Here is a 24,709-nt window from a genome sequence, read left to right on the forward strand (position 1 = left end):
TGTTAGCATATGATTAACTATGTCAGCTAGGTATAAATTAAAAAGGCTCGGTGCCAAGATGCAGCCCTGTTTTAAGCCGTTCTGGGTGCTTATCCTTGCCGTGGTTCTGCTACCGTCTCCGAGTTTCACCTTCACCCATGTTTCACAGTGCAGTGCGATCAATGCTTCGAGTAATTGAGATGGACCCCCCATGTTTTTAGTTGCTCCCATAATCTGTTTCGGGTTACTCTGTCGAACGCAGACTTCAGGTCAATGAAGCAGGCAAATAGTTGTGTTATCCTTCTTATGGCTTTTTCCGTTAGAATTGCTAGGGTTGTCAGGTTTGTTGTCGTTCCCATGCCCGGCCTGAAACCCGTTTGGAACTTCGGAATTACGCATGTCTCCTCTATCCGAGCCTGAAGATGGACTAATAAGCATGATACATACAATTTGGCCTCTACATCGATCAGGAGTATAAGTCTGGAATTTTCGGGCTGGTTGCGGTTTCCATTTTTTAAAATTGGCTGGATTATATTACCTTTTCAAGAGTATGGCCTCTTATTCTGCCCAAATATATAGTTGAAGAGGGGCGTTAGATAGACTGCCCAGAAATATAGTGAGTGTTTAAATAGGGTGTTGGGGATAACATTCGGCCCTGCTGCTCCTTCCGTTTTTAGTTCTTTTAATATTCCTCTTAATTTCCTTACATCCGTGAGGGTATTTAAGCCTTCGGAGTACGTGTCTGGGTCAGCAGCCAAGTGTAGCTCCGCTCGTGGTTGGGGGCCGATCTTCCTTTCTCTGGGTCTTTGCTCTTGTGGATCACCTTGTTCCTTTCTTTCTTGACCAGTATTGTTGTGGTCCATGTGGTTGTACATTTTGAGCACATATTGTTTCCAAGTTTCGCCGCTTATTCCTGATTCTTGTTGGAGTTTTGGTCCCTTTGTTAAGTTATTTATTATTCCCCAGAAACTCCTAATATTTGTCAGTTTCCTTGCCCAGAGAAGTTTGCTCCAAATAGATACCCTGTAAGCTGTTTTAGATTCCCAATATGTTTCCCTATATGTAATCCTCAGTTTTTTCAGCTCGCATTTATCTATGGTTAATCCTTTCTTTGTTGTTCAGGCCTGATTTTGCACCTCTCTAGCAATCATTCTTTTTTGGTCATGCAGCTGCCTATGAAACCAGGGTTTGTTCCTTGTTTCGATGTTCTTCCTGCATCCGTGCTTGACTGGGAAGTTTTGAATGAGAATTTCACCTAGTTGTTCCCAGTTTGTAATTATGTCTTGTTCCCTCAGGCACCCTGTCCGATTTACATAATCTTTGATAACTTTCATGATTGCTTTTGTGTCTGATCTGCGCCACTTTAGTTTCCTTCGATTGCAAATTTCTGGGAATTCAATTAGGGTTTTAGCTTTGCATGTTGTAGCCAGTTTGATGTTTATCTTCACAATTTGCAGGAAGTGGTTACTTTCTGGACGTGAACAGAGTCTATCATGTGGAAAAGGTCATTACTAGCTAGAATAAAATCAATGGTTGAATGCCTATTTCTGCTCATGTATGTGAAGGCGACCGGGCTATCTCTTGTAGTGTTTCCATTTAAGAGTGTTAGGCTCAATGCTTCTAGCTCTTGTTTTAGTTTTCGAATTTCCAGGTCTATTTTCCCCTTTCTTTCACTTTGGTTGTTCCCGACAAGACTGTGATTGAAGTCCCCTGAGACAATCAGCTTGCTGCCTTGATGGGTCATTTGCAGAGCCTTTAATAGGTTCACCAGGCAGAAAAGTTTTTCCTTCTTCTGTCTTTTCTCCGGATGGATGTATACGTTGATGAGAATTAATTGCCAGGTTAATTCTTTAGAATAGGGTTTGCCGATGAGGTTCAATACTTGAAGCCAGTTTTCTCCAACATCTAGTTCTTCAGTGAACCAATCATATTTTATTGTGGCGTAGATTGATAGACCCCCCTTGGGTGCCCAAAGTTAGAGTATTTTTCAGCCAATATATGGTTTCTACGTAGCCTAAGATTGAAGCTGGCTGTGTGTTCCATGTTTCCTGCAGTAACATAGATCATGGTGTTGTAGAAAAGACAATGTTTCCTGGTCTTGGCCCATTTCTCTAAATCCATGGACGTTCCATGAACAGATCTTGATTGTGTCTCCCTGGTTTAGACTGTTGAGTGCCCCTGAGGTGTTGTTTGGATTTTGCTGTGTATTTTCATCAGAAGCGTTTTTGGATAAGGGCCCTTGCACCCAGGACCAGTCCTCATTTTCACACGGTTTGATTTCCGACCTTAGGAAATTTAACGGTGGTTCTTTCTACAGCAAGTTTTCCTGTACTGTCGGGGTTTTGTTTCTAGCACCTTTTAAGCATGATGTAGGGCCCATCTCTAGTTTTTGTAAAAGCGGGTAAGGGTATTTTAGCTGTTTGTGCGGCCTCAGGATGATCCCCCAAGCTTCAAATACGGGTCTGGTCATGTAGATCAGGTCCCCAAGCTCCTTGGAGGATCAGGTGATGAGTGTCTCTTCAATTTCTGAAGAATTTGCAATTTGCCGGAATACTACGGCTAAGAGTTCTGTGGATTTTACTCTCCTTATTTCCGGTATCTCTTTGAACAGTCTTAACAAATTCCCCCAGTTTAAAGTGTCTTCTCTCTCACTTTTGTTGCATAATCTAGTACAAAAAACAGTTTTGTTGCTGTCTCTGGTGTGTAGTTTAGCAATTTCATTTTCTGTTTTTTGACTGATCCTAATTTTGAAGTGTTTGGAATTCTGAAATCCTTTGTGAATCTTGATCATAGAGTTCTTTTAGGGCCCTCTCTTGGGAATGGAGGTTTATCGGCGTCCTCCGATGGCCGTCTGCGTCTTGGTTGGGGTTACCCTCTCTTGCTGTTTAGTTTTCAGTACACCCAGACTTTTTATTAGATGCTGCCCATGAATTCGTGGTTATTGCCACTGCAGAGGGAAATCTGCAGGTGCGACCCTACTTATTTAAACTTACTGTTATCTGATTTCGAGTTCTATATTCCGTTGCTTTTCTGTCGTCAGTTAGTTTTACAGGGATTTTTTCTTCCTCTGTGACTGGTGAAGTGTGGATCACTGGTTAGAGGCGCCAGACCCTGAAGCAGAGATCAGGCCCGGGACCAGGGTTCAATTCCCGACGCGGCAGGGTCAAGGATCAATGTCCGCAGACTCGATAATTCTCGCTTCGGTGCCTTCTCTAATCATGGGCCCCACGCTGCAACTCTGGGCAATAGCTTGCCTAATCTCCACAACGGCCCCACCAGCGCTGGGATGCCTGGCTCCGCCCCTCACAGGGAGAGCCAGGAAGGGTTCCACAGCCTAAGCGCCGAGATACCCTCATGGGTGATTCAGCGCTATATAAATCAATAACTATAACTAACTATAACTTGCTTATTCGCTTTTCCTGCGCATCTGTGTTTGATCTTATGTCCTATTTGCCTTCGCTTGTCTCGCTACATCCTGTTTGCCCTTTTACAGTGTGGATTCTTTTGGACTCTATTGCCCCTGCTTTGTTTTCGATTGTTTGATTTTGGTTTTTTTTCACCGCCCGGGTTTCAGGCTTTTGTTCCCCGTGTTGGTGTTCGAAAGAATTGATTTTATTTGTTGCTGCACAGATCTTTGTCTTTGCTTTTCTGGAAACAGGTGTGGGTATATGATAATGTGATACTAAGGCATGATCTGTTGAACCTTTCCTGTTTTTGAAGGATAAATTAAACTGTCAGAAGAACTTTCAGGGGGCCAAGAGGCACTTAGGTGCCACTGGCCCCAACCATGGTGGTTGAGGCCTTCTTTTCCTGATGTCCCAAGCCTGACCTACTATGTAAACTAAGCAAGTGGACCAAGTACCCCTTCTGCACTTGTTTCTCGGTGGTAGCTGTGGATCAGCAGTCAAATGCTTCCTAGGGGAGGAGGGTGTAGATACAGGTTAGTGAACACAACTCATAACTCAAAGTGCACTCGCAATTTCAATAAATCAATATCCAGTCAAATACTTGTTATTACATGAAAAAGAAATGTTTTATTTCTAACTCTATGCATTCAAAGAAATAACGACATTCATAGGCAGCAACACAATCCCTTTGAGGTTAGGGCTCTTTGCAATGTGGTTAGGGTTCTTCCCCATTTACTGGTGGACGCAGCCAGGGAATGCTCACTAGAAGGCCGTACTCAAGCATTTCCATTTGAAGTATAGGATTTAGTCAAAAGTTTCTATGGTGCCGCTGCACCTTCAGCAGTGAGTACCCCTGGGCCAAACAGGCCTGATTCAAGTCTCACCTGCTTCTGCAGCTGCAGCGGCAGCTGCAGAGCAAGACCTCTGAACTCTTGGTCAGAGAGCTGCTCTGTCCACCAGCAGCTCTGAAGTTGGTCCGCTGCCGTTGACCCCGCTCACCTCTCTAGTAGTTGTTTGAGGCCCTCCACTGCTGTCTTTATTGTGGTGTGCCTGTCTTCTGCCTTGTCTGTACCCATTTTTCTGTTGTGCCTGTTTTTTTTCTGTCTTATCTGTTTTTGTGCCTCTGTTAGTTCCTTTCTGTTTGTTTTTTTGCTTTTTCGTGACTTCTGCTGTTTGCTTCCCCCCGCTGCTGCCCCCGCGGCCTTGCCCCCCTGCTACTTCCCACTCCCTCCTACGAGCTGCACTTCCCTCTCCTTTCCTATTTAATGGCACCAAAGGTGTGTCAAAGGCAAGCCCGTCTGCACCAGTCCGCGACCCGACCACGACTAGCGCCAGAGACCCTGGTGCTCCGGCCACCCACCAATACGACTTGGCTACCCTCCTCGCACTCATCCCTGGAAGGAACAACAACTGTAAACTGTCCATGCCAAACACCACCCACGGCCAATTCTCCTGCCGTCACTGCTGCCAGACCTTCACCACCCTCCGCACCCCCACGGGCACCGCCCCCACGTCGGATGCCAACACCTCTGAAACCCTAAAGTGCGTCCTCCTCAATGTACACTCCCTGCACAGACAGGCCGAAGAGATCTGAGACCTCGTGGACACCTTCTTGCCAGACGTCACCTTCTTCACGGAAACCTGGACCAACGCCTCCTCCGCCCCCGACATCGATAACGACATCCCTAGAGGAGAACTTGCCATCACAGACAAGAGCTCCCTCCGACTCTCCACCTCCACCACAAGTGACTTCTTTTCCATCACCGAACACCTTCACTTCCAGGCCAACACCAGCCCTAGAACCACACTTCGTGGCATCCTCGTTCAACCTCTTGCTCCAGTGGCTAGGGACAAAGGCCTCACTATGGTCTCATATGCTGACGATACGCCGTTGGTGCTGGCCCTCTCCGACAACTCCACGCAGGATGCCTCAAATTTTAGGAGCGGCCTGGCTGCAGTCACGGAGTGGATGACCACCTCCAGCTCAAGCCAATAAAACTGAGGTGTTGCTGGTGGGGAGAGACAGGAGACTATGGAGTGAGAAATGGTGGCCCACCACTCTTGGTAGTGTACCCACACCTAAGATGGTGGTAAAAAACTTGGGGGTATGGATGGATTCTACTCTCCGCTTCCAGGATCATACCAAGAAAGTGGCCGTCACTTGCTTTGGCCTTCTTTAGGGATTTGGGCCCTTGCTGGGGTTTTATGATCCACCTACCCGTCAGCTGATCATCAAGGAGCTATTCTATCTAGGCTAAATTATGCCAGCTCGCTCCTCCTAGGGGCGAACCAGGCTGAAGAAGTGCGCTTGCAGTGAGTCCAAAATTCAGCGGCCAGAATTAGACTACCAACCTTCCTCTCCGAAGCCACTGAAACCAACTGCAGAGTACCCCAAGGATCTCGCTTAGCCCCCACGCTCTTCAACATCTACATGGCCCCCCTCGCCACCATTGTCAGACAGCACAGACTCAGCATAGTATCCTACACTGATGACACCCAGCTCATCCTCTCCCTCACCAAGGACCCCATCATCACCAGACTCAACTGCCAGAAAGGAATGAAGAACATCGCATCCTGGATGAGCAGCAGCTCAACTCAGAGGAGACAGAGGTCCTCGTCTTTGGACCTTCCCCCTCTGCATGGGACAACACCTGGGGGCCCACCTCAGCAGCCCTCCCACCCCCACAGACCATGCATGAAACCTCAGCATCGTACTTGACTCCTCCCTCTTCATGATCCGACAAGTCAGCGCTGTCGCCTCTAGCTATTTCAACACCCTCCACATCCTCTCAAAGACCATCAAATGGATCCCTCCCGAATCAAGGAAGACTGTCACCCACGCACTCATAACCAGCAGACTGGACAACAGAAATGCCCTCTACGCTGGGATCAACAAGTCTCTGCAGCACAAACTCCAGACCATACAGAACTCCGCAGCCAGACTCATCCTCAGCATTACTCAACACAAACACATCACCCAACACATGCAGAACAATGACTGGCTCCCCATTGAGAAGAGAATAACTTTCAAGCTACTCACACACGCCTACAAATGCCTCCACAACACCAGACCCCAATACCTCAACGAGAGAATCTCCTTCACGTACCCAAGAGAAACCACCGACCGCACACTCGACTTCTCTGGTGTAGGTAACATGGGTACTCGGGTATCCACGGGTGGGGTGTCTCTCCAACCTTCTGTCTTCCACTGGGTTTCTTCAGGGTCCACTGGGAAGGGTCCTTAATCTCTAAAAATCTAACCACGACTTTCTCATAGAATTGTATGGAGCACGCGGTCATGTTCCCACACTGCACAAGCACTTCTTCGTCCTCTCAACATGTCTTGACACGATTTGTGGTTCTTATACCACTTTCTTAGTATATGGTTTGGTTCACTGTGTATTCTGTGCTATTTACTGTGTTTCTTCGCAAAGTATTGTGTGCATTGTGATTATCTCTGGGTAGGGGGTATCTAAATGTGTTGGAGATTACATTATGATAAATATATATTTTTATAAATACCTTGTGTGGTTCTTTTTCACTTAATCTATACTATAAAATTGCATTCTGAAAAACAAGCTGCTTTACACTTCTTCCAGACTAAGCCTGAGGCTGCACTCCACAGCTACCACTGAGAGAGCTTTTTAAGGGTGTCTAAGACCTCTTCATCCCCATAAGCGTTGTCTGGACTGGTGCAAGGTGCCCACTTACATAAGTGGACAGCATATACCATGCCAGCTTCTCACAAACACCACATATAATCAGAGCAAAACTGAAGGGTCATGGAAAATAAGAATAGAGTGTGAACACAAGACACTGTCAATGATGATATATCTGTTGCGGCCGGCACCGATCGGGGTGGCGGCAGGGGCGGGGGCAGGGGTGGTAAAGGAGAATTAAAAGAATAAAAAACATAACAATAGAAAAAAAAGTACTGTTACGCTGCGTCTCTCCTCAGTTTCTCCTCCTCGTCCCTCAGCACCACCGGAACAGAACAGGTAGCACAACCAGGCTTCCTAAGCCAATCACAATGCTGCAATGCAGCGTTTTTATTGGTCTGAGTGCAGGGAATGGGAGGCTGGACATGTTCTCCATGCAGGCTGTAATCCAGCCTGGGTGGAGAACATGTCATGTGCGCATGAATGTTTGGCTGGCCCCAGACAGCCGGCCAAACATTCATGAGCACTTGCAAAGTGTGCTCACCACTTCTCCAGCTCCTGTGTCAGAGCAGCCCTGCCCCTCCCTGCACAGCTGCGGCAGCAGGACAAAGTAAAATGATAATAACCTAGAGTTATTATCATTTTATTTTTCTATTATTTCGCTGCAGCACAGCAGTGGGTCGATGCTCCTCCGCCTTAGCAGAGGAACCGCCACTCTGATATATTGGTTTGGTTAACATTAGAAGCTGAAGCTAAGGAAGCAAAAACAAATAGCATTGAATGATTTTACCGTATGGATTTTTAGTTTTTTATATAAATATTTGTGCATGAGTAATATCTGTGTATGGAAGAAAAGCAAGATGAAATTACATTTTGATAATACGGTTTCTTTACTATCAAATGTTTGTACAGGTGAAGTACAAGATTACCTGGTTTAGAAGAGAATTGCGAGTTCATTTTTGTAATGTAACCTTACACAGCCGATGTAGGAAATCTCAGAACCATAGGAAAAGGACGCCTAGATCGAGAAAGCGCTATGGAACCATAGTAGTTTAAGAAAGCACTATACAAATGCTGATAGCATAACATATATTGTATTCCTTTATGACAAATACTTGGCCTTTCTATGTTTAACCAGGAAGTGTGATATAGAGTTTGGCAACATTCTCTGGCCACAAAAATATCCTAAAGCCTGAACGACTGGTGATTAGAAGATCATCTAGATATACTTAAACTAAACCACGAAGGCGTATCAGAATAATCCTTTTATCTTTATGCTCAGCCCATGGGAATATTTCAGAACATTTTCGTGTTGAACTTGAAATCTTGCTAATGTTTACTTTGGTTATGGCCGGAGCAAGATGACCTTTGAGTTATTACTCATAAAACTATAAAAGAAATATTGTGTTAGAAAACAAGCAGCTACATCCAAAATAGATGTCAGCAAAGGCCATAAATAAAGCTACTCACCCGACGGAGGGATTTACAAGGCGAATGTAAGAGTTGCACCTCCCTATGACGATGCTCTCCAGGTTATGGGTGGTGCCCGCGCCAGTCCATCGGCTATTGGATACGCCCTCCGCTTGACCAACCTTGGCTCTGAGCACCAGAGCCAAGAACAGGGAAACCTCAATCACACGCATTGTGGGGAAGTTAGATCCACATCTACAAGGTGCGAAACGCCTGAAAAAAAGAAAACTTTTATATACTAAGCGTGTAAATGTAAAATATAGACCACCATTTAACAGATGCTGTTAATGAAAATATATTTGACTGACAACAGTCTAGTAATCTGCCTAAATTAAGATATTTCAACTTTATCACCTACCTTTTCTCTACCTCTGGTTGAAAAGATAGTTCAAAAACATGCAGTCTTTCGCTTGAGCTTGGCTGAAATGTATTGATGCTGCTCGGGGAGGAACTAGCTGTTTATTACATCTCTAATAAGCTTTTATCTGTAACATTTGTACTTCGACCTTTTAGCTATTAATTAACTTCAAAGCACATTTTGAACCATAGGCTGCACTAGTTCTTCTGCGAGGATGCAGGAGAGAAAGTCTGCTGGCTGCCTTTGGACACTGATGAGCCGGATCCATGAAGCTAATAGCCAAACGAAATGTGCGTTTTTACAAGACACTGACGCTGTTCACACAGCCCACAATGCCTGAACCCGCAGGCAGTAATGACTGTTAATTCCCATCTGCCTCTTCTCCATCAGATACAGGTTCACACATTACTCATCCTCCTCTTGTTTTTGGTGAAAGGGAAACCCAATCATCTAAAGAATAGCAGGAAAAAAAGTGTATTTTTGTCTACTTTTCTTAGGTCCACTCACTAAATGCAAGATTAGGAGCCTTGTGAAACAAATAGAGTACGGAGTTCGTCAGTGGGTCATGGAACACAGTGGAAGGGGCCTGCTCCTCATCAGGTTGGCGCTGCAATACCCGACGGGCACCCATAAAGGGGCTCTTTTGCGGAGGTATTTTGATCCTTGCTGTATAGGTGCCATGGGTTTAAGGTGCCTAGTATGTGTAGATGTAATAGTGGAATGTGCAGAGTAAAACAGGGGTGGGATTCCTCTAAATAACTTTATTCAGGGAGGATCCTAGCCTTGTTAAAAACAGTGGTTTTACGGGAACTGTACCCGCAGGTAAGAAGCCAACCTCAATTATGTAAGATCTTGCCTCATCAGTTGCAGCAGGAAAAGGACACACGTAATGTTGTGTCTGCTCCAAAAAGAAGCCCAGTGGTTGACCTACCCCGCACCGCTGCAACCAGTTGGCTTCTTACCTGCGGGTACAGTTCCCATAGAACCACTGTATGGTATGTAGTTGCACACATTACCACTAGTTGTAGATAGTTTTTCACATATAGTCCTGAGGAATCGCCACAGATCATTCATGACTATCAGGCGAGAAACATGTCGACCACCTAGGAGTAGAGCGCATTTCCGACACATTGTAGCCAGATTGTCGCCTCTCCTGTATTCTTATTAACCAGGCTAGGATCCTTCCTGAATAAAGGTATTTAGAGGAATACCACCCTGTTTTACTCTGTACATTCCACTATTACATCTACACATACTAGGCTCCTTACACCCACTGCATCTATACGGCAAGGAACAAAAGATTTCCGCTAAAGAGCCCCTTTATGGGTGCCCGTCGGATATTGCAGCACCTACCCGACGAGGAGCAGGCCCATATGATGAAGCATGACACCTAGCTTGCTGGGTGTGTGAGGGCCCTAGCTCCGAAAGGAGGAATTCCCCTCCATAGAGGACTTCCGACCAACCTTTCATCACACATCCCCTTCCATTGTGTTCCATGACCCACTGAGGAACTCCGTACACTATTTTTTCACAGTATATTAGGGCATGTACGTTTGGATCTCCCCAAAAGCCCACTGTCCCCCTTCTTTTGACTGAAGATGAGGAGCCTTCCCATGCACTCAGAAGAAGCTGAGAAAGCCCAGTGGCAGGAAGGAGCTGTTTTTTCACCCAATCATTCAAGATAGAAGCTAGCTGCTCCTGTTCTCGCAGAACTTCCTATTCGCCCACAGGACACCCAATGGACACTGGGAGCTGGCAATCACAGGCAAGAATGCCTTGAAAGTTTGGAAACATTCGGAAACATTGTGTATATATTTACAATCTTTTTAGGCCATCCCCACCCTGAAGATAGTCAGATGTTTATTCCTGTCAAGCACAGTAGTAAATTTGTTTCCAAGGAGGGACTATGAATGGAACTCACCCATAACAGGTGAAGGTTTAAGTGGAAGGGGATTTCTCCGGGGGGAATAGTTTCTCCTTTAAGAAAAATTAAAAGGTTTTGAAGTGCAATTCCAATTAAGCACTATGTACAATTATACGTCTAGAGACGCCTTTGCATTGGTGGAGAAGGGGATCTTGGAACGTTTTCTGGGTGTACCTCCGGAAACTTCTACTGTCATAACCTCCCATGTGTGTAATCTTATTGACATTTGAGAATTAAAAAAAACAAAAGGCACTTTACTGCAAGCAATGAAGGGATCCTACAGTACACCATTTTAATTCAGTTTTCTGATATTTTGGAGTACCCTGCAAAGCCTTTTTTGAAAGGTTTTCAAAACTTTAAAAATTTGTTCACTTTCCATAAAATGTTAGATGCTTATTTCTAAACCACAGAGACACGACTTATGAGAAAATACATGATGATCCATCAGTATTATCTAATGTTTCTGAAAGCTAATCAACTATTTAATATAAACAAGGTCATCATCACAATACCACTTCAGGGCGTTTATAATAACGAAAGAGGTTACCATATTACACTCAAAGTAGATGATTAGGACAGCAAGTGCATCACTCTGGTATGGCACTGAAAGTAAAACTTGGTTAAATCTAAACATGCGCTCTGATACCCTGATATTCTGAACTTGGAGCTATTACAATTTATTGTGTAGTAATGGGAATACCTCCAAGCTAACCTACCTGAAAATACATGGGAAATTGTAATAGTAAAATTAGCTTGATGACAATTAATTAATTTTGTGCTAACACAAAAATCCCAAGCAAAAACTGTCATTGTAAATTTCACCCTATCCATTCACAGGCAGGTGTTAAGAACGAAAACAGAACAGGTAAATATAGTTCTCAAAGTTTCTTCTTCCCAAAATAAAGTGCTAAGTAATTAATTAGCAGTTTGCTTCACAGACGCAATATGTGATCAATAATTATTTGTAAACAAGCACAGTGAAATGAACAGCAATAGAAAATTCTGGAATAAAGTTGATTGGAACTTTCAACTCATCACACTGGCGCAATCCCACTAAAGGCAACAATCTGAACCCTTTAATTCACACACCCTACATGAAGGTGGCACTCATTATACTCCAATGATTATATAACTATTCATCAGAAACACTAAATATGATCAACATGGAAGCAGTACTTGTAGGTCGTTTCCTGGTTCCGCGCCAGGTTCTTGTACTTTTGGAACATGTCTTGCTGATAGAGGGAGAGCGCTAGGCCACACAGTGCTAAAATGCAATGCTAGTGTGTTGGAGAACATCTGATTGTTAAGGAAAATACTCAACCCAGTTAACACGAAGGAGTCCCACGTGCTGGCTCTTTATCTGCGCAAAATGGAGACTATAAATTGTTCCATGTATGCAGCCGAGGTCCATGCAGGTAACAGCAGTGGGGTGGTGGTGCCGCGTTAGGGGGGGGGATTTCGAGGGACGATGCAGAGGGAAAATTCATTATTTATTTAATTTTCCCTCAGCATCGTCCCTCAAAATCCCCCCCCCACGCGGCCCCACCGCCCAATCGCTGTTACCTACACAGACCGCGGCTGCATGTATACCGTTGGTGAGAAGCTTGGAGCAGAACACTGGGCTATAGAATGCCACATCACCACTAGTAAAACAACTTACAGTAGTGTATTTCTGCTGTGCTACAGGCTCATTCCTACTTGGGGCCCGATTCATGAAGATCCTCCGCAGTCGTGGCGGAGTCTCCGCACTGGTGGGGGAATCCCCGCAATAAGAAACTGCAGTGCAGAGATTCTGCCACAAGTGCGGCGACTCTGCCATGAGGGCAGAGGCCCTTTGTATATCCGCCCCTTAGTGTGACCAAGGCATACGTGTTAGCACAATCCACCATCTGAAAAATGCTGACAAGGTCATTGGTTCACTGCTGAATATTCATAGGAATTCTTAGTACGGTAATAGATTGGTGATGCCTTACTTATACATCACTGAAGAGCACCCAACAGCAATGGGTGACAAGAGATACTAGGTCCTGATTAGGAATATGGCAGTGGGATCACCACAGGGCTGCCGCAACCAAAGGGTATCATGGATCCCGCCGTGATGGTGCGGCGGTCAGAGGCCCTAATATGCTGGTGGTGCCACTGCGTCACCATCGAGCATATTAGGAGTTTCTTTGCACCACAGTTTTCATGGTGGTGAGGCCGCCATGAAAACTGGGGTAGTGAGGAAACAAAGGGGGCTCTGTTGCCTCAGGGCCATGGGGTGCCGGCAGGGGGGCACATCTTGTGCCCCCCTGTGTGCAGTCACCCCCTTTCCTGCACAGCGTGGACTTTACAGTTCATGCCGTGCAAGAACAGGCTTTGGTGCCCCCACTGTGGTGCCTTTTTAATAGGCACCGCTGTGGGAACGCCAAAAGACTGCCAGCCAGACCAAAGGATTACTCGTAAACTGGCGTGGGGCGCTGGTGTGGCGGCCCGCTCCAAGACCGTCAAACTCGTTATAAGGCACTAAGTTAAATATAGTCTTGAAAAGGAGGATTGAGAGGCACCCCTCATAGATGAACAGTGAGCAGAACATTTTCGAGATACTCACCCATATCTTCTCGCAGTGTTTTCTTTTTGTAAATTTAGTCAGACCTTTCTTTTTGTCTTAACTGGTTCAAACTGTGTGATTATATCATTTATATAATGTTTGAAACAAGTGGAACCAGGAGCTTTATTTAAGCAGGTCCTGCACACGTGCTCCAAGGCAGTAGTAAGGAATACAAGGGGTGTGCAGTTCCTAAGGGAGGGGAACAAAGGTCTTTTCTAAAATGTGCCCTCACACACCCCGAAGGATGTCATGCTTCATCATTGGGCCTTGCTCCACGTTGGGCCGGCGCTGCAATGCACAATGGGCACCCGCAAAGGAGCTCTTTGGCGGAGATCTTTTAGGATGAAGCCGTAGGGTTCGTGCGAGTGTGTGAGCTTGGTAGAGCGGTGAGTGAGTGAGTACAAAATAGGTCTAGAGCCATCCTACCTAAATGTGTTTATTCCCAGGGGGTGCTAACCTAGTTAAAAGTAATCTGCCCCAACTGGATATAATGTTCATATAGGGCTGGTGTGGTGCCTACTGTCAACATGTTTCATGCCAGAGTAGCCCCTAACGGGTCTGGTAGCACTTTATCAGGACCAAAGAAAAGAAATTAGGTAATAATTAGCACTACCGCAAGTCTGGTTCAGTGGTATTCAAGCTCCGGGGCCCGGAGCTTGGGTACGACTCACGCTAGTTGCACTGCCTCCCATCAATTACAGTAACGAGGTGCTCTGCCATCCCCACCAGTATATGCCCTGATCCTCAGGGGTCTTTCACCTCGGGATCATACAACCCGGGGCATCTAACTGCTTCAGGGTACTAGCTGAATAACACTGAACCAGACTTGCGGTAGTGCTAATAATTACCTAATTTCTTTTCTTTGGGCCTGATGATTACCCACCAATACAGCAAGCCACTGAGAGTTGCGTGCTTGCTGCTTTGTTACGCCACCTGATAGGAGAGAGGTAGTCCCATGTCATATAGCTCACATGTGTGTGGCTGCTGGACCCCAACTTCCTGCCCAAGTGTGTATAATTGCTTTTTGTATAGCAGCTCTCCTTTGATCCATAGAGGACTATGGGATAAGCAAAGGTTGGTGGGTTGGCCCATCATGACAGCCTGACCGTAAGGAGGTTTTATGCTACGGGGAGATAAGGAGGACCATTTAGCCATGGGTCTGCAGACCTCTTGCGCTGTGGTATCTGGCGGAGAACACATGCTCTCTAGTATGGGATATTTGCTTCTGATTTTGATTGGAATATTGATCATGATTGAAGCTTGTCTTTTCCTGCCACTTGCTATGCATGCTGTCTGCTAAAGCAATGGCATGTCTACCTCAATTTGTGAAGCTGCGTAGCTGTGGCCTTACCCACAATGGAGGTTCTTCTGCCTGTGTTATCCCTAATGTCTGCTTCATGCTTCTCCAAACCTAAGCTTTGGCCCACACGTCCCGACCCCCCCTGAATTCTGCATTGCTGCCTTTCTAGAGACACTCTCCAGTTTGGCTTCATCCATCTGTTTAAACACTTCAGTAACAAAGCTGGAACGTCCATTACACATCCTAAACTGGTTCTTAAAAACACACCTCTTACAAAACACCTTTAATCACTGTTTTATCTATAGTACGGTGTTCTCTTTTCCCTTCCCTACTGCGCTGAGGGTCTTGCTGATGCTCAATTGCTATGTTTTCTGAGGTGTGAGGATATTTTTTCTTACTATTTGGTTGCATACGCAACACTTACCTGTCTTACTTGTTCAAGCCATAATATTTAATCAGAAAGAAGGCCTGGATCACAAAAGACCAAGTAACAAACCGTAGTTTGCAACATTACCTAATCTTGGAAGCACAAACTTGATGCAGCGAGCTTGGTAGAAAAGAAGCTAATTTCAAAACGTTAATATTTTCTGCATAAATCTTAGCACTGTAGAGTTTGGTGTGGCATTCCACACCACATCCCTTTTTACTCACCCCAAGCATCCTCCTACTGCTATGACCTCCAAAAAAAAGAAAAGTCTAAATCATTCACTCTTCTATCCCTCCACTATTCTTTTCAATCAAAATAACAGACGAACATGTCCACTTCTCAAATTTCATAATTCACTATACTAATTACCACTAATCCTTTATGGTTTCCAGAGTAGCATGCTACTTGCTGAAAAAGCGCTTTAACACCTCATCACGGGTAGCAAGCACTATATAAATGCAAACCTTTTTCCCTCTTCTATCCGTGTGCTGCCCTTCTCTATCCAAATAACTGAATAGCATATCCACCACTCAAATTACTTTCATATTTCACTATAGTAATTAAACATTAATCCTTTATGAGTTCCAGAGTAGTATGCTACTCGCCAAAAAGGTGCTTCAACACCCCATCAGGGGTCTTCTATCCCCCCCCTACCCTTCTCAATCCAAATAACTGACTAACATATCCACCACTCAAAGGAATTTCATATTTCAGTATACTAATTCAACACTAATCCTTTATGAGTTTAGGAGTAGAATGCTACTCACCAAAAAAGCACTTCATCACCCCATCAGGGGTAACAAGCTGTTAGACCTGGCATCTTTGGCGTGGTTTCCCCTATCTTTTTGCCTCTACCTCCTGTATTTTTGATGCTGTGCTGGATCTCGTTTTTGCTGGTTTAGATGCTTTGGACACTCTGCCACTGCTGACCAGTGCCAGAGTGTAAGTGCTCCCTGTGTAAATTGTTATTCTGATTGAATATACATGTTTGGCATATTTGTATCACCATGAAGTCCCTAGTAAAGTGCACTGGGTGTGCCAGGGCTGGTGATGACAAATGCTACTAGTGGGCCTGCAGCACTGATTGTGCCACCTACATGAGTAGCTCTAAAATGGTGTCTCAGGCCTGCCACTGCAGTGCCTATGGGCAGTTTAGAACTGCCATGTCCTCCTGGTCAGTGTCCCCACTGACCAGGCCTAACCCTTCCCTTTTTGTGCACATCAGTCACCCCTATGGAAGGCCCAAGGTACCCCCCTGGGCAGGGTGCAGTGTATGTAAAAGGTAGAGCATGTACTGGTGCAGGTAACATGTTCTGGTAGTGAATTACAGCCATTTTCGTTTTTCACTATTGTAAGGCTATCTTGCTCCATAGATTAACATGGGGGATGCTGGCTACAGTGGTTAACAGCATTTCTTCCCATAGGAACAAGATAGGACATAAGTATCTAGTATCCCTGAACTCAGAATTTAATAACACATCTTTTAGGAAAGGTTGTTTTTAAATCCCGTGTTTGAGAACAGCACTTTTAGAAAGTTGCTGTTCTCTTGTCTGAACCTTCTGTGTGCCTGGGCCTGTTTGTGTATTGACTGTCTGGTTTGTGAGTGACAGGGGCTGGGGAACTCCCCGGCAGGATGGATGAGTCAGCACTAGGCTGAATGACTTGAGTGGTGGGAGGAGTTAGCACCTGGGCTGAATAGGGCTGTGCCTGCCTTCCACAATGCTGGCTCCACCCCCCTGCTGGGCGGCTGAGGACCCTGCCCCTCACTCTGAAAGGAAAGATGCAGCCACCAAAACAAAGTGCTCAGGATCCACCCAGAACTGGTTCAGACCGGGCACAGGGCCCACATGCACCAAGAGAACAAAGACTTTAGGGGTATAAGTACAGGACCCCTGACAACAGAAAATTAGATCATCCTGGAAATCAAGAAGGAACCTCTGCCAAGGAGAAAGCTGAAACTGAAGAAGGAAGATTGTCCTGCTGTTGCTCTGCTGGACTGACCTGTTGCTTTGCTGCCAAGGAGAGGGGAAGGACTTTGCTGTGAGCTGTGTCCCCTGTCTTGAAAGGAATCTCCAAGGGCCTGAGAAGAGCTGGCTCCCTGTTTTGAAGTCCCAGGAACAAAAGGACTTCACCCCCAGCTTCCCTGAACTCTGCTGAGTGAGTTCTGTCCCTCCTAGAGTGCTTGATCCAGTTGCGGGGCCTCTGGAGGTTGGACCTGTGCTGGGAAGCTTGAGACTAAAGCTTGAGAGACTTTTGAAATTGAAAAGTGTCGCATCGCTCGCTTGCGGAGCGCATCCCCGACAGTGCGAGAAGTTTCCCGCCGCTACGGAGGTCGAGATCGTCGCAGCGCCTGACGCCGCTGCCAGAGACGTCGAATCCTCCGTTTGCGGGACGCACCAGACCGGTGCGGGAGAATCGAACATCGCTGCGAGTATCGTCGCAGAGCCTGTCGTCGCTGGGTGAGAACGCCGCACCGCTTGATTGCGGACCGCATCACGTCGCTGCGAGTGTCGTCGCAGAATCATCGCATCGAGGAGCTGCGAGAGAAAGGATCGCCGCTGGACCGCGCATCGTCGCCCCGGAGATCGTCGCAGCACCTACGAGATTGTCGCATCGTGCCTTTGCGAGAACAGACTTCCTACGGAACCTACGCACCGGAATCCATACAAGTGGCCTTCCTCCCCATACAGACCGGATTCGTCGCAACACGCCCGCTGCTGCAGCGGGGCTGTCGCATCACCTCCCCAGGGTCTCAGGAGCAACGCATCGCTTGTTTTCCACCGCACCAGCTTCTGCTTTTGGAACTTTGTTGCAACTAAAGGTACTGTGAGTAAACGTGACGCAACTGTGAACTTTTCACGCAACCGTGGTTTATTTTACCGCAACTTGAAGAATTTTAACGCAACCTTAAGAACTCTTTTTGAAACCATATTTGAACTGTGTATGTTGGATTTTTATCGTTTTGGTCTTGTGTAGTTTTAGAATAAATACCTTTATTTTTCTAAACTGTTGTGGAATCAGTTTGTGGTGTTTTCACTGTGTTACTGTGAGTGTTGGTACAAATACTTTACGCATTGCCTCTGATTAGCCTAGACTGCTCAGGCCAAGCTACCTAGAGGGCGAGCAGGGGTTATCTCAGAGAGTTATCTCCTTGTCCTGACTAGAAGCAAGGGTCCCTATTTGGACAGTGGTACCTACCTCTGCCAACTAGAGACCCCCAGATCTAACACAAGCGCTATATAAATGCAAACCTTTTTCCCTCTTCTATCCCTCTGCTATCCTTCTGAATCCAAATAACTGACTAACCTAGCCACCACTCAAATTACTTTCATATTTCACTATACTAACTCAACACCAATCCTTTATGGGTTCCGAAGTAGCGTGCTACTGGCCGAAAAAGCGCTTCAACGCCTCGTCAGGGGTAGTAAGAGCTTTATAAATGCAATTATAATACAATATAATGTAATGGGATGCCCAAGATAAAGGGCCACGGCTGTCAGCATCATTGCAATCTTGTGACAGAGATATAGACAGGATATATTTTGTCAAAAGGCATGATGGCACAGAGCAAGTATAAGTACAATCTTTGTCCATAGCATTTATATATATAGAGGAAGACTACACAACCCAGGATGTTACATGGACTAAATTTGAGAATTGTCAATTTCAAGATAAGATGCCACTTAATATTCTGCTGCTGCGTTACGCTGTTACTCTGTGCTACAGGAGGGGCGTGGCCGAAAGCAGAGGCCGTACCATTTTGTCCAGCTGTCCTGGTATCCCCCTGACCTGCTGTCCTGCTGTCGGCTCTCTTCCAGTTGCTGTTCTAACGGACCAAGGATTATGGCTGCCGGAGAAAGGAATGAGAAGTGAGTGACTCTTACAGCGTGGGGACAGGGTGACGACGGACGGGTAGAGGACGATCCACATCCATCTGCTGGTGAGTAAGCCCACATGCCTTCCACGTGCTGCTCTGGGAGTTTGAGCTCTCAGTCCTGCTGGAGAGTTGCCTGAGAACTGGCCCCTGTGGGATTGGCACCCAGACATCATGGTATCCTGGCGCTCTAGTGTCCTCACTCACCACCATGGAGACCCTGCCCAGGCTCAGTCAGCCAGCCAGCCAGTCCTCGTGTGTTCCAGGTGATGGAGCAGGGTTTTGCAAAATAAAACCTGCTCGGATCCAACTTCTCATTGTGTGGATTATTAACAAAATTGTGTAAAAAGTAACAGTGTTAAACTAAAAATAGGGAGATGAAATTGCGTTCTGGAAATAAATCAGTATTTCCAGTGCTTTTGTAGTAGGCCGCAAATGTGAATGATTAATGCAGAAATAACAGCCAAAGAAAATAATGATAGAAGCCATAAGTTTAAAAGAGTTATGATATTTTCCTTTCTACTAACTATTTGAAAATAATGTGCTGCATAACATGGAGAGAAATGCAAAGCATTAATAGAGCATTAATAATGTTGTTTTATAGTGACAACGATAATCACACATGTATTTGTTTTTCCTAGAGCACATTTTACTGTTCTCCAGAGAAGGCCGCCTCAAGAGTCTTTTAGGTTTAATTTGCTTTCTAAAACATAGGCTGCAAATAAATGTATTTTGTCCTTCATGAGTTCCTGATGGCCAAGGCTGTGTAGAGGAAGTAATGAACGTAATTAATGGAATTTCCTTGCCGACCAGAGTATGTGGATACTTGTGCTGCGAGTTTGACACATTAGCTGGTTAGAGAAATGTGCAAGCCGCAGAAGAGATTATCGGAGGTTCCTCTGCTGAAAGACAGTGATGAAAGTTCTCTAAAGACAAAGGAACTGTTGAAAGTTAGGTACACTGGAAGTGGAGTGATCAGATAGCCCATGGCCTAGTCCAATGGGATTTGAGGATTTTTTTGGGTTTCAATACATGGGGGGTTGGATCTTTAGTGAATTAGGGTATAATTACTAGTGTTAGAATTTATACTTAGGCAGGCTTGGCAGAGAGACTTTGACTTTGCGAGAGGAGAGAGCTGTGTTGCTGTGTCCTAACTGAACTGGCTGGCTGCTGTTCTGCTGAATCCTGACTCTTTGACTTTGCTCCTCATAACTTCATGAGGGTGCCCTAGCTTACTCTTCCGGCCGGAGGGTAGCTATTCAGACTATTAGCATTTTGTGCTAAAAGTTTGTATGATATTCTGAATTTGCATTAATCTTATTTTGCAATGTTCGTTACTCTTTTGTCTCTTCACCTATCCACTCTCTCATGACACGGTTTTGAGATGTTATTACAAATGACTATATTTTTGTTTCTCTTGTGTGGTGATCTATGATTCGAGCTGCATTGTATTTGATGAGCACCACATTTATTTAGATTGATAAGTAATAAGAGTCTGTCTTTATTAATGTCATTTTAGTTATATTGAATGAATTATTTCTTTATTTAGGTCCTCATTGTTAGAATTCTGTCAATGCTTGGCCAATCCCTGTCAACTATACTAGATTCACCGGAGGGAGAGAGGATCATTATAGATAATGGAAATGTGGTAACATGTTTTAAACTCATGTAGCGAGAAAGGGACTGTTAGTTAAACAGGGTCCTGATGGTAAAATGTGGCAAAAGCCCCTTCCGCTGCATCATAGGCGAGGACTCTGAGAGAGTCACAGGGTGCACCAGTACCAGTCGAAGTAGGAGTGTGGAGTGCGGAACGTGGAACGAGTAAGGCAGGAGTGAGGAGTGAGTCTTACACCGCCTTTGTTCACTATACCTTGTTTCTGGTGTGTCGGTACATCAAGACGCCAGTCGCAGGTCTCATCACCCTATTGCTTCATTGCCTCAGCCTCCCTTTTATTCCACCAGCTTGCTTCTGCACCTTTCACTCAAGGCTTATGTTGGCTTTCCTCAGCCTTCTGAAGACTTGAAGACTCGGGGCATTCAAAGTGAAGGGAAGTTCTTGTCAGGCACAAAGTCCTCAAAGGTCTTAAAGACCCTCTGCAGCGTGCTCGTGCCCCTTCCCTGTAGATATCCCCTACTAGGAAAGGTGAGGCGGCGCTTACCTTCCCAGTCTGTTGGCTGTTAAGCCTCCTCAATAGGCCCCCATAGTTGCTCCTGCTGTGCTGTCGTGCCTAGCCAAAGGTAGAATAATTGAAGGCTAGGACAGCTTTGGCAACAGAGGAAGAGTCCCACGCCTTCACGCAAGGTTTGGGGGCCCACTAAACCAGCCCGCAGTCATAACAGTAAGTGGAGAAGCAAAAACTAAAATAAAAATTGTAACACAGACACCAATAAAGGTGTGCTGCTGGAGGATGAGCCTGTCAGTGGAACTTTGTATGAGGGATTAAGTCTCAACTCACCTGCTGCAAAGAGGCTGTGGATCACAGACTTTTAAAAACAGGTTTTAAATTCTGATAAATTGTCACCGCTGCAGCCCCCGGCACGCCTAGGCACAGGAAACAAGCAAGCTAACAGGCAAACTAAGATCTTTAGCCACTTACTGGCGGAGGACCTTTGCCCGGAAAATGGAAGTACATTCCCTTTTGCTAGCTATAGTGCACACAACTAGGCTCCAAGCGGTGCTCTCTATTAATGCCAGTGGGCTCAAGAACTCTTTGGAAGGGATGCCGCAGCCACCAGCAGAAGGAGATACTCCCTCAGTTGATTTTACCTCTGGGACTAATTCTCGACCATACTTGTACAACAACAGCACTGCCCAAGGGGGGGTCTCTGACATAACCCTGGTTATGGTGGATGTTGCAGCAGACAAGCCAGCATACTCTCTCTTGTTACATGAGATGGGATCAATTCTCCTCAGTCCCTTTGGACCACCGAGTTAAACCTGAGAAGGTCCATTCAGAGACGGACCATTGGGGATTACATCCATTTGCTAACCCCCATAAAGTTACCTTTGCTAAACTGCTTCTACCACAAGAGCATTTCCCACAAGCATATCCAGAATCATCCTCCTTGAACGAACCAAAGGGAACCATTTGGAATCCACCTCTCAATTCAACTGGGCATCTGCAAAGTGTGGCTAATAGCGCTATGGGGGATTGAAAGTATGACCTACAGAGCAGGATATGTCACACCAGTGGCTGAACACAAACGTTATGGGCCATCCAATAGCGTGGTCTCCCCGCACCTGCCCCCTGCCCCACCCCCCCAGTGGCACTACTTTGGGGCTCACTACTATATAACATGGATGCAATTTCTACAGCTCTCAAATTCCACGCCAACAAATAGGAGCTTACGGTGGATCCAGCTGCGGCCCGTGGAGGGAGTTGCGGTGAGTCAGGCAGGTGGGTCGGGGGAGGGGCAGGGTGGGTGGGGTGATAAACACCGGAATATGGATGATTACAGGTAAGTAAACAATTAAATTAATAAAACTAATTTCGTAGCACGCCCTGCATTGCATTGTGCGATGCAGGACACGGAACAAAATTTGATTTATTAATTTAATTGTTTACTTACCTGTAATCATCCATATTCCGGTGTTTATCACCCCCCATCCTGCCCCTCCCCTGCCTCGCCTGCCTGCCCCACCGCAACTCCCTCCATGGGCCGCGGCTGGGTGGATCTCCTTAATACCCTTGATATTCACCTAATGGGCATGGCCTGGTGGCGTAAGCCAGTGAACATGGATAACCCAACTATTAGCGATTCTGAGATCCATGCTGGGGCCAACGTGCAGTGCACTGCTGGAGTAACTCCAGCTAGCTCAGAGGTTAATAGCAGCTCATGCCTACACACAAAGAAATTAGTGTTGACTCTCAGTTACGTTTCTAAAGTCAGTCATGACATCCTCAATAGGAGCACCATACTCTGACTGTTCGGCACCTTAGGGGGTCTGGACCATGTAACATCCAAAGATCTTGAATGTGTGGGGTTTAAGCCCCACCCCACATTGCAAGTTAGAGGCATAATCATGGGTAACCCAGGAGATAGCCTACATGGTCTGGGAGCATAGGCATAAATCCCTAGACTTGGGCATTAAGGTTGACTTTCAGACACCACTGCTTTATCCCTCCCCTCTACAGCCAAGCCGTGGCAATTCCGATTCTATCGACACAGGTGTTCTCAGAGGAGCTGTTGGCGCGGAGCAGCTCTGTAATAACTATATAAATCTGCAGGTCACCAGCGCCCTCACCAAAGGTCATCAACGACAAATTGTTGCCTTGCCACCCAATTTGCAGGACAGCATCACAGGGCTCTGATCCTCAACACATGAATCCAGCACTCAAGCTTTACTCCTGGGGAGCCAAATGCTGACCCCCAGCTTAATGCTGAGCATACTTTTTCTCTAATAAACACTGTGATGCCGAATTCTCACCCCAGAGCCCCCGAAACTCATGTCGTACGGACACGCTTGTTTTCTGGAATGTAGCAGGTCTTAGACCCAAAAGTAATAACGTTTTGTGGTTTGATTCCATGAAGACCTTTGCAATTGCTTGCTTGCAAGAAACGTGGGCTACAATACCACTACATTTAAATGTTTTTAACACTTTCTATCTTGTTGCTATGCAATCTTCCTCCGGCAGACCCATGGGAGGCTTGGCAATCCACCTCTCAGTCATGGCATATACAAGATAATTTTTTTACAAAGCAGGCTCACCTTATTATCAATTGCTCGGCCTTGCATATAGAGAAGGTACAAGGCTTGGAATTGTTAATTTTCATAATAATATTCCTACCACTAACAGAGCCACAGTATTGTCCAGACTGGACATGCATCTGGACTCCATTAGTCTTAGAGGTGGCAAACATATGAGCATTGCGTGGGGGGGGGGACTTCAACAGCCACTTATGCCCCGCAGTGCTACGAGAGGCTTGTGGGGTTTTATATACAAATGGGCTACCACAGTCTCACTTCGCACATGACACCCTTGGCAATAGATGAATCATGGCTTGTTAAAGCAGATTTGGGGTTTTGAAAATGATTTCAGTAGTAATATTGCACCTGTTGCAAATATATTTTTAGGTAAGGGAGAGGAATCCACCAGTGATTTCATTCTTTCCTCGGCCAACCTAGACCCTTGTATTGGGAGCTTTGCCACTCACCAAGTCCCTTTAGTGACCATCTAACGCAAAGAGTACCCGTTGACATTTCTGCCTGGCAGTCTACCTTCTGCCCTGGCCGGTGTGTAACACACATCGCTGCTCACTGTGAAAAGTGCTTGAGGGTTAAGTGGGAACACATGAACTGCAAGGGCTTTATGTCGAAATTGGTGGAGGTCAGCTGTCGCTTGACAAACATTTGACTGGACGACAAGGCGAACCCCAGCCATATTATTGAGGCCTTCTTATCTCTTTCCAAAACAGTTAATGCCACACTTGCCAGGCCCCATAATTCACACTTAGGGCAACAGAAGGGACGATTTGATAACGAATGCACAAGTACCCACAAAGCACTCATGCATGCTCTCCAACAACACCTTAGGACACCGCATGTAGTGACCCAGTGCAGGACAGCCTATTGGAAGACACTGAAGGCTAGGAAAAATACCCTAAAGATGAAGGCCTTGGAGGATCTTGAGGAAGCTAGCTGTAAGAAATGTGAACCAGCCTTTCCTAAGCGAGGCAGCTGAGGCCTCCCTAGAAAATGCTATGTCAGGACAGGAGAAG

At 45.8% G+C, this 24,709-nt stretch overlaps 1 protein-coding gene across 1 annotated transcript in view; it reads right to left on the reverse strand.

Annotated features, from left to right (window-relative positions):
- Positions 1–8,988, reverse strand: part of BST1 (bone marrow stromal cell antigen 1) — a 253,168-nt gene extending 244,180 nt beyond the window's left edge. The window contains exons 1-2 of the mRNA XM_078678450.1: positions 8,874–8,988; positions 8,516–8,728 (exon numbers count right to left, since the gene is read on the reverse strand). Of these exons, the coding sequence (XP_078534576.1) occupies positions 8,516–8,688 (173 nt within the window). The 5' untranslated portion in view covers positions 8,689–8,728; positions 8,874–8,988. The remainder of the gene's footprint in view (positions 1–8,515; positions 8,729–8,873) is intronic.
- Positions 8,989–24,709: the final 15,721 nt, after the last annotated feature.

The sequence above is a fragment of the Lissotriton helveticus genome, chromosome 2_2 (assembly GCF_964261635.1).
Source record: "Lissotriton helveticus chromosome 2_2, aLisHel1.1, whole genome shotgun sequence".
Classification (NCBI taxonomy): Eukaryota; Metazoa; Chordata; class Amphibia; order Caudata; family Salamandridae; genus Lissotriton; species Lissotriton helveticus.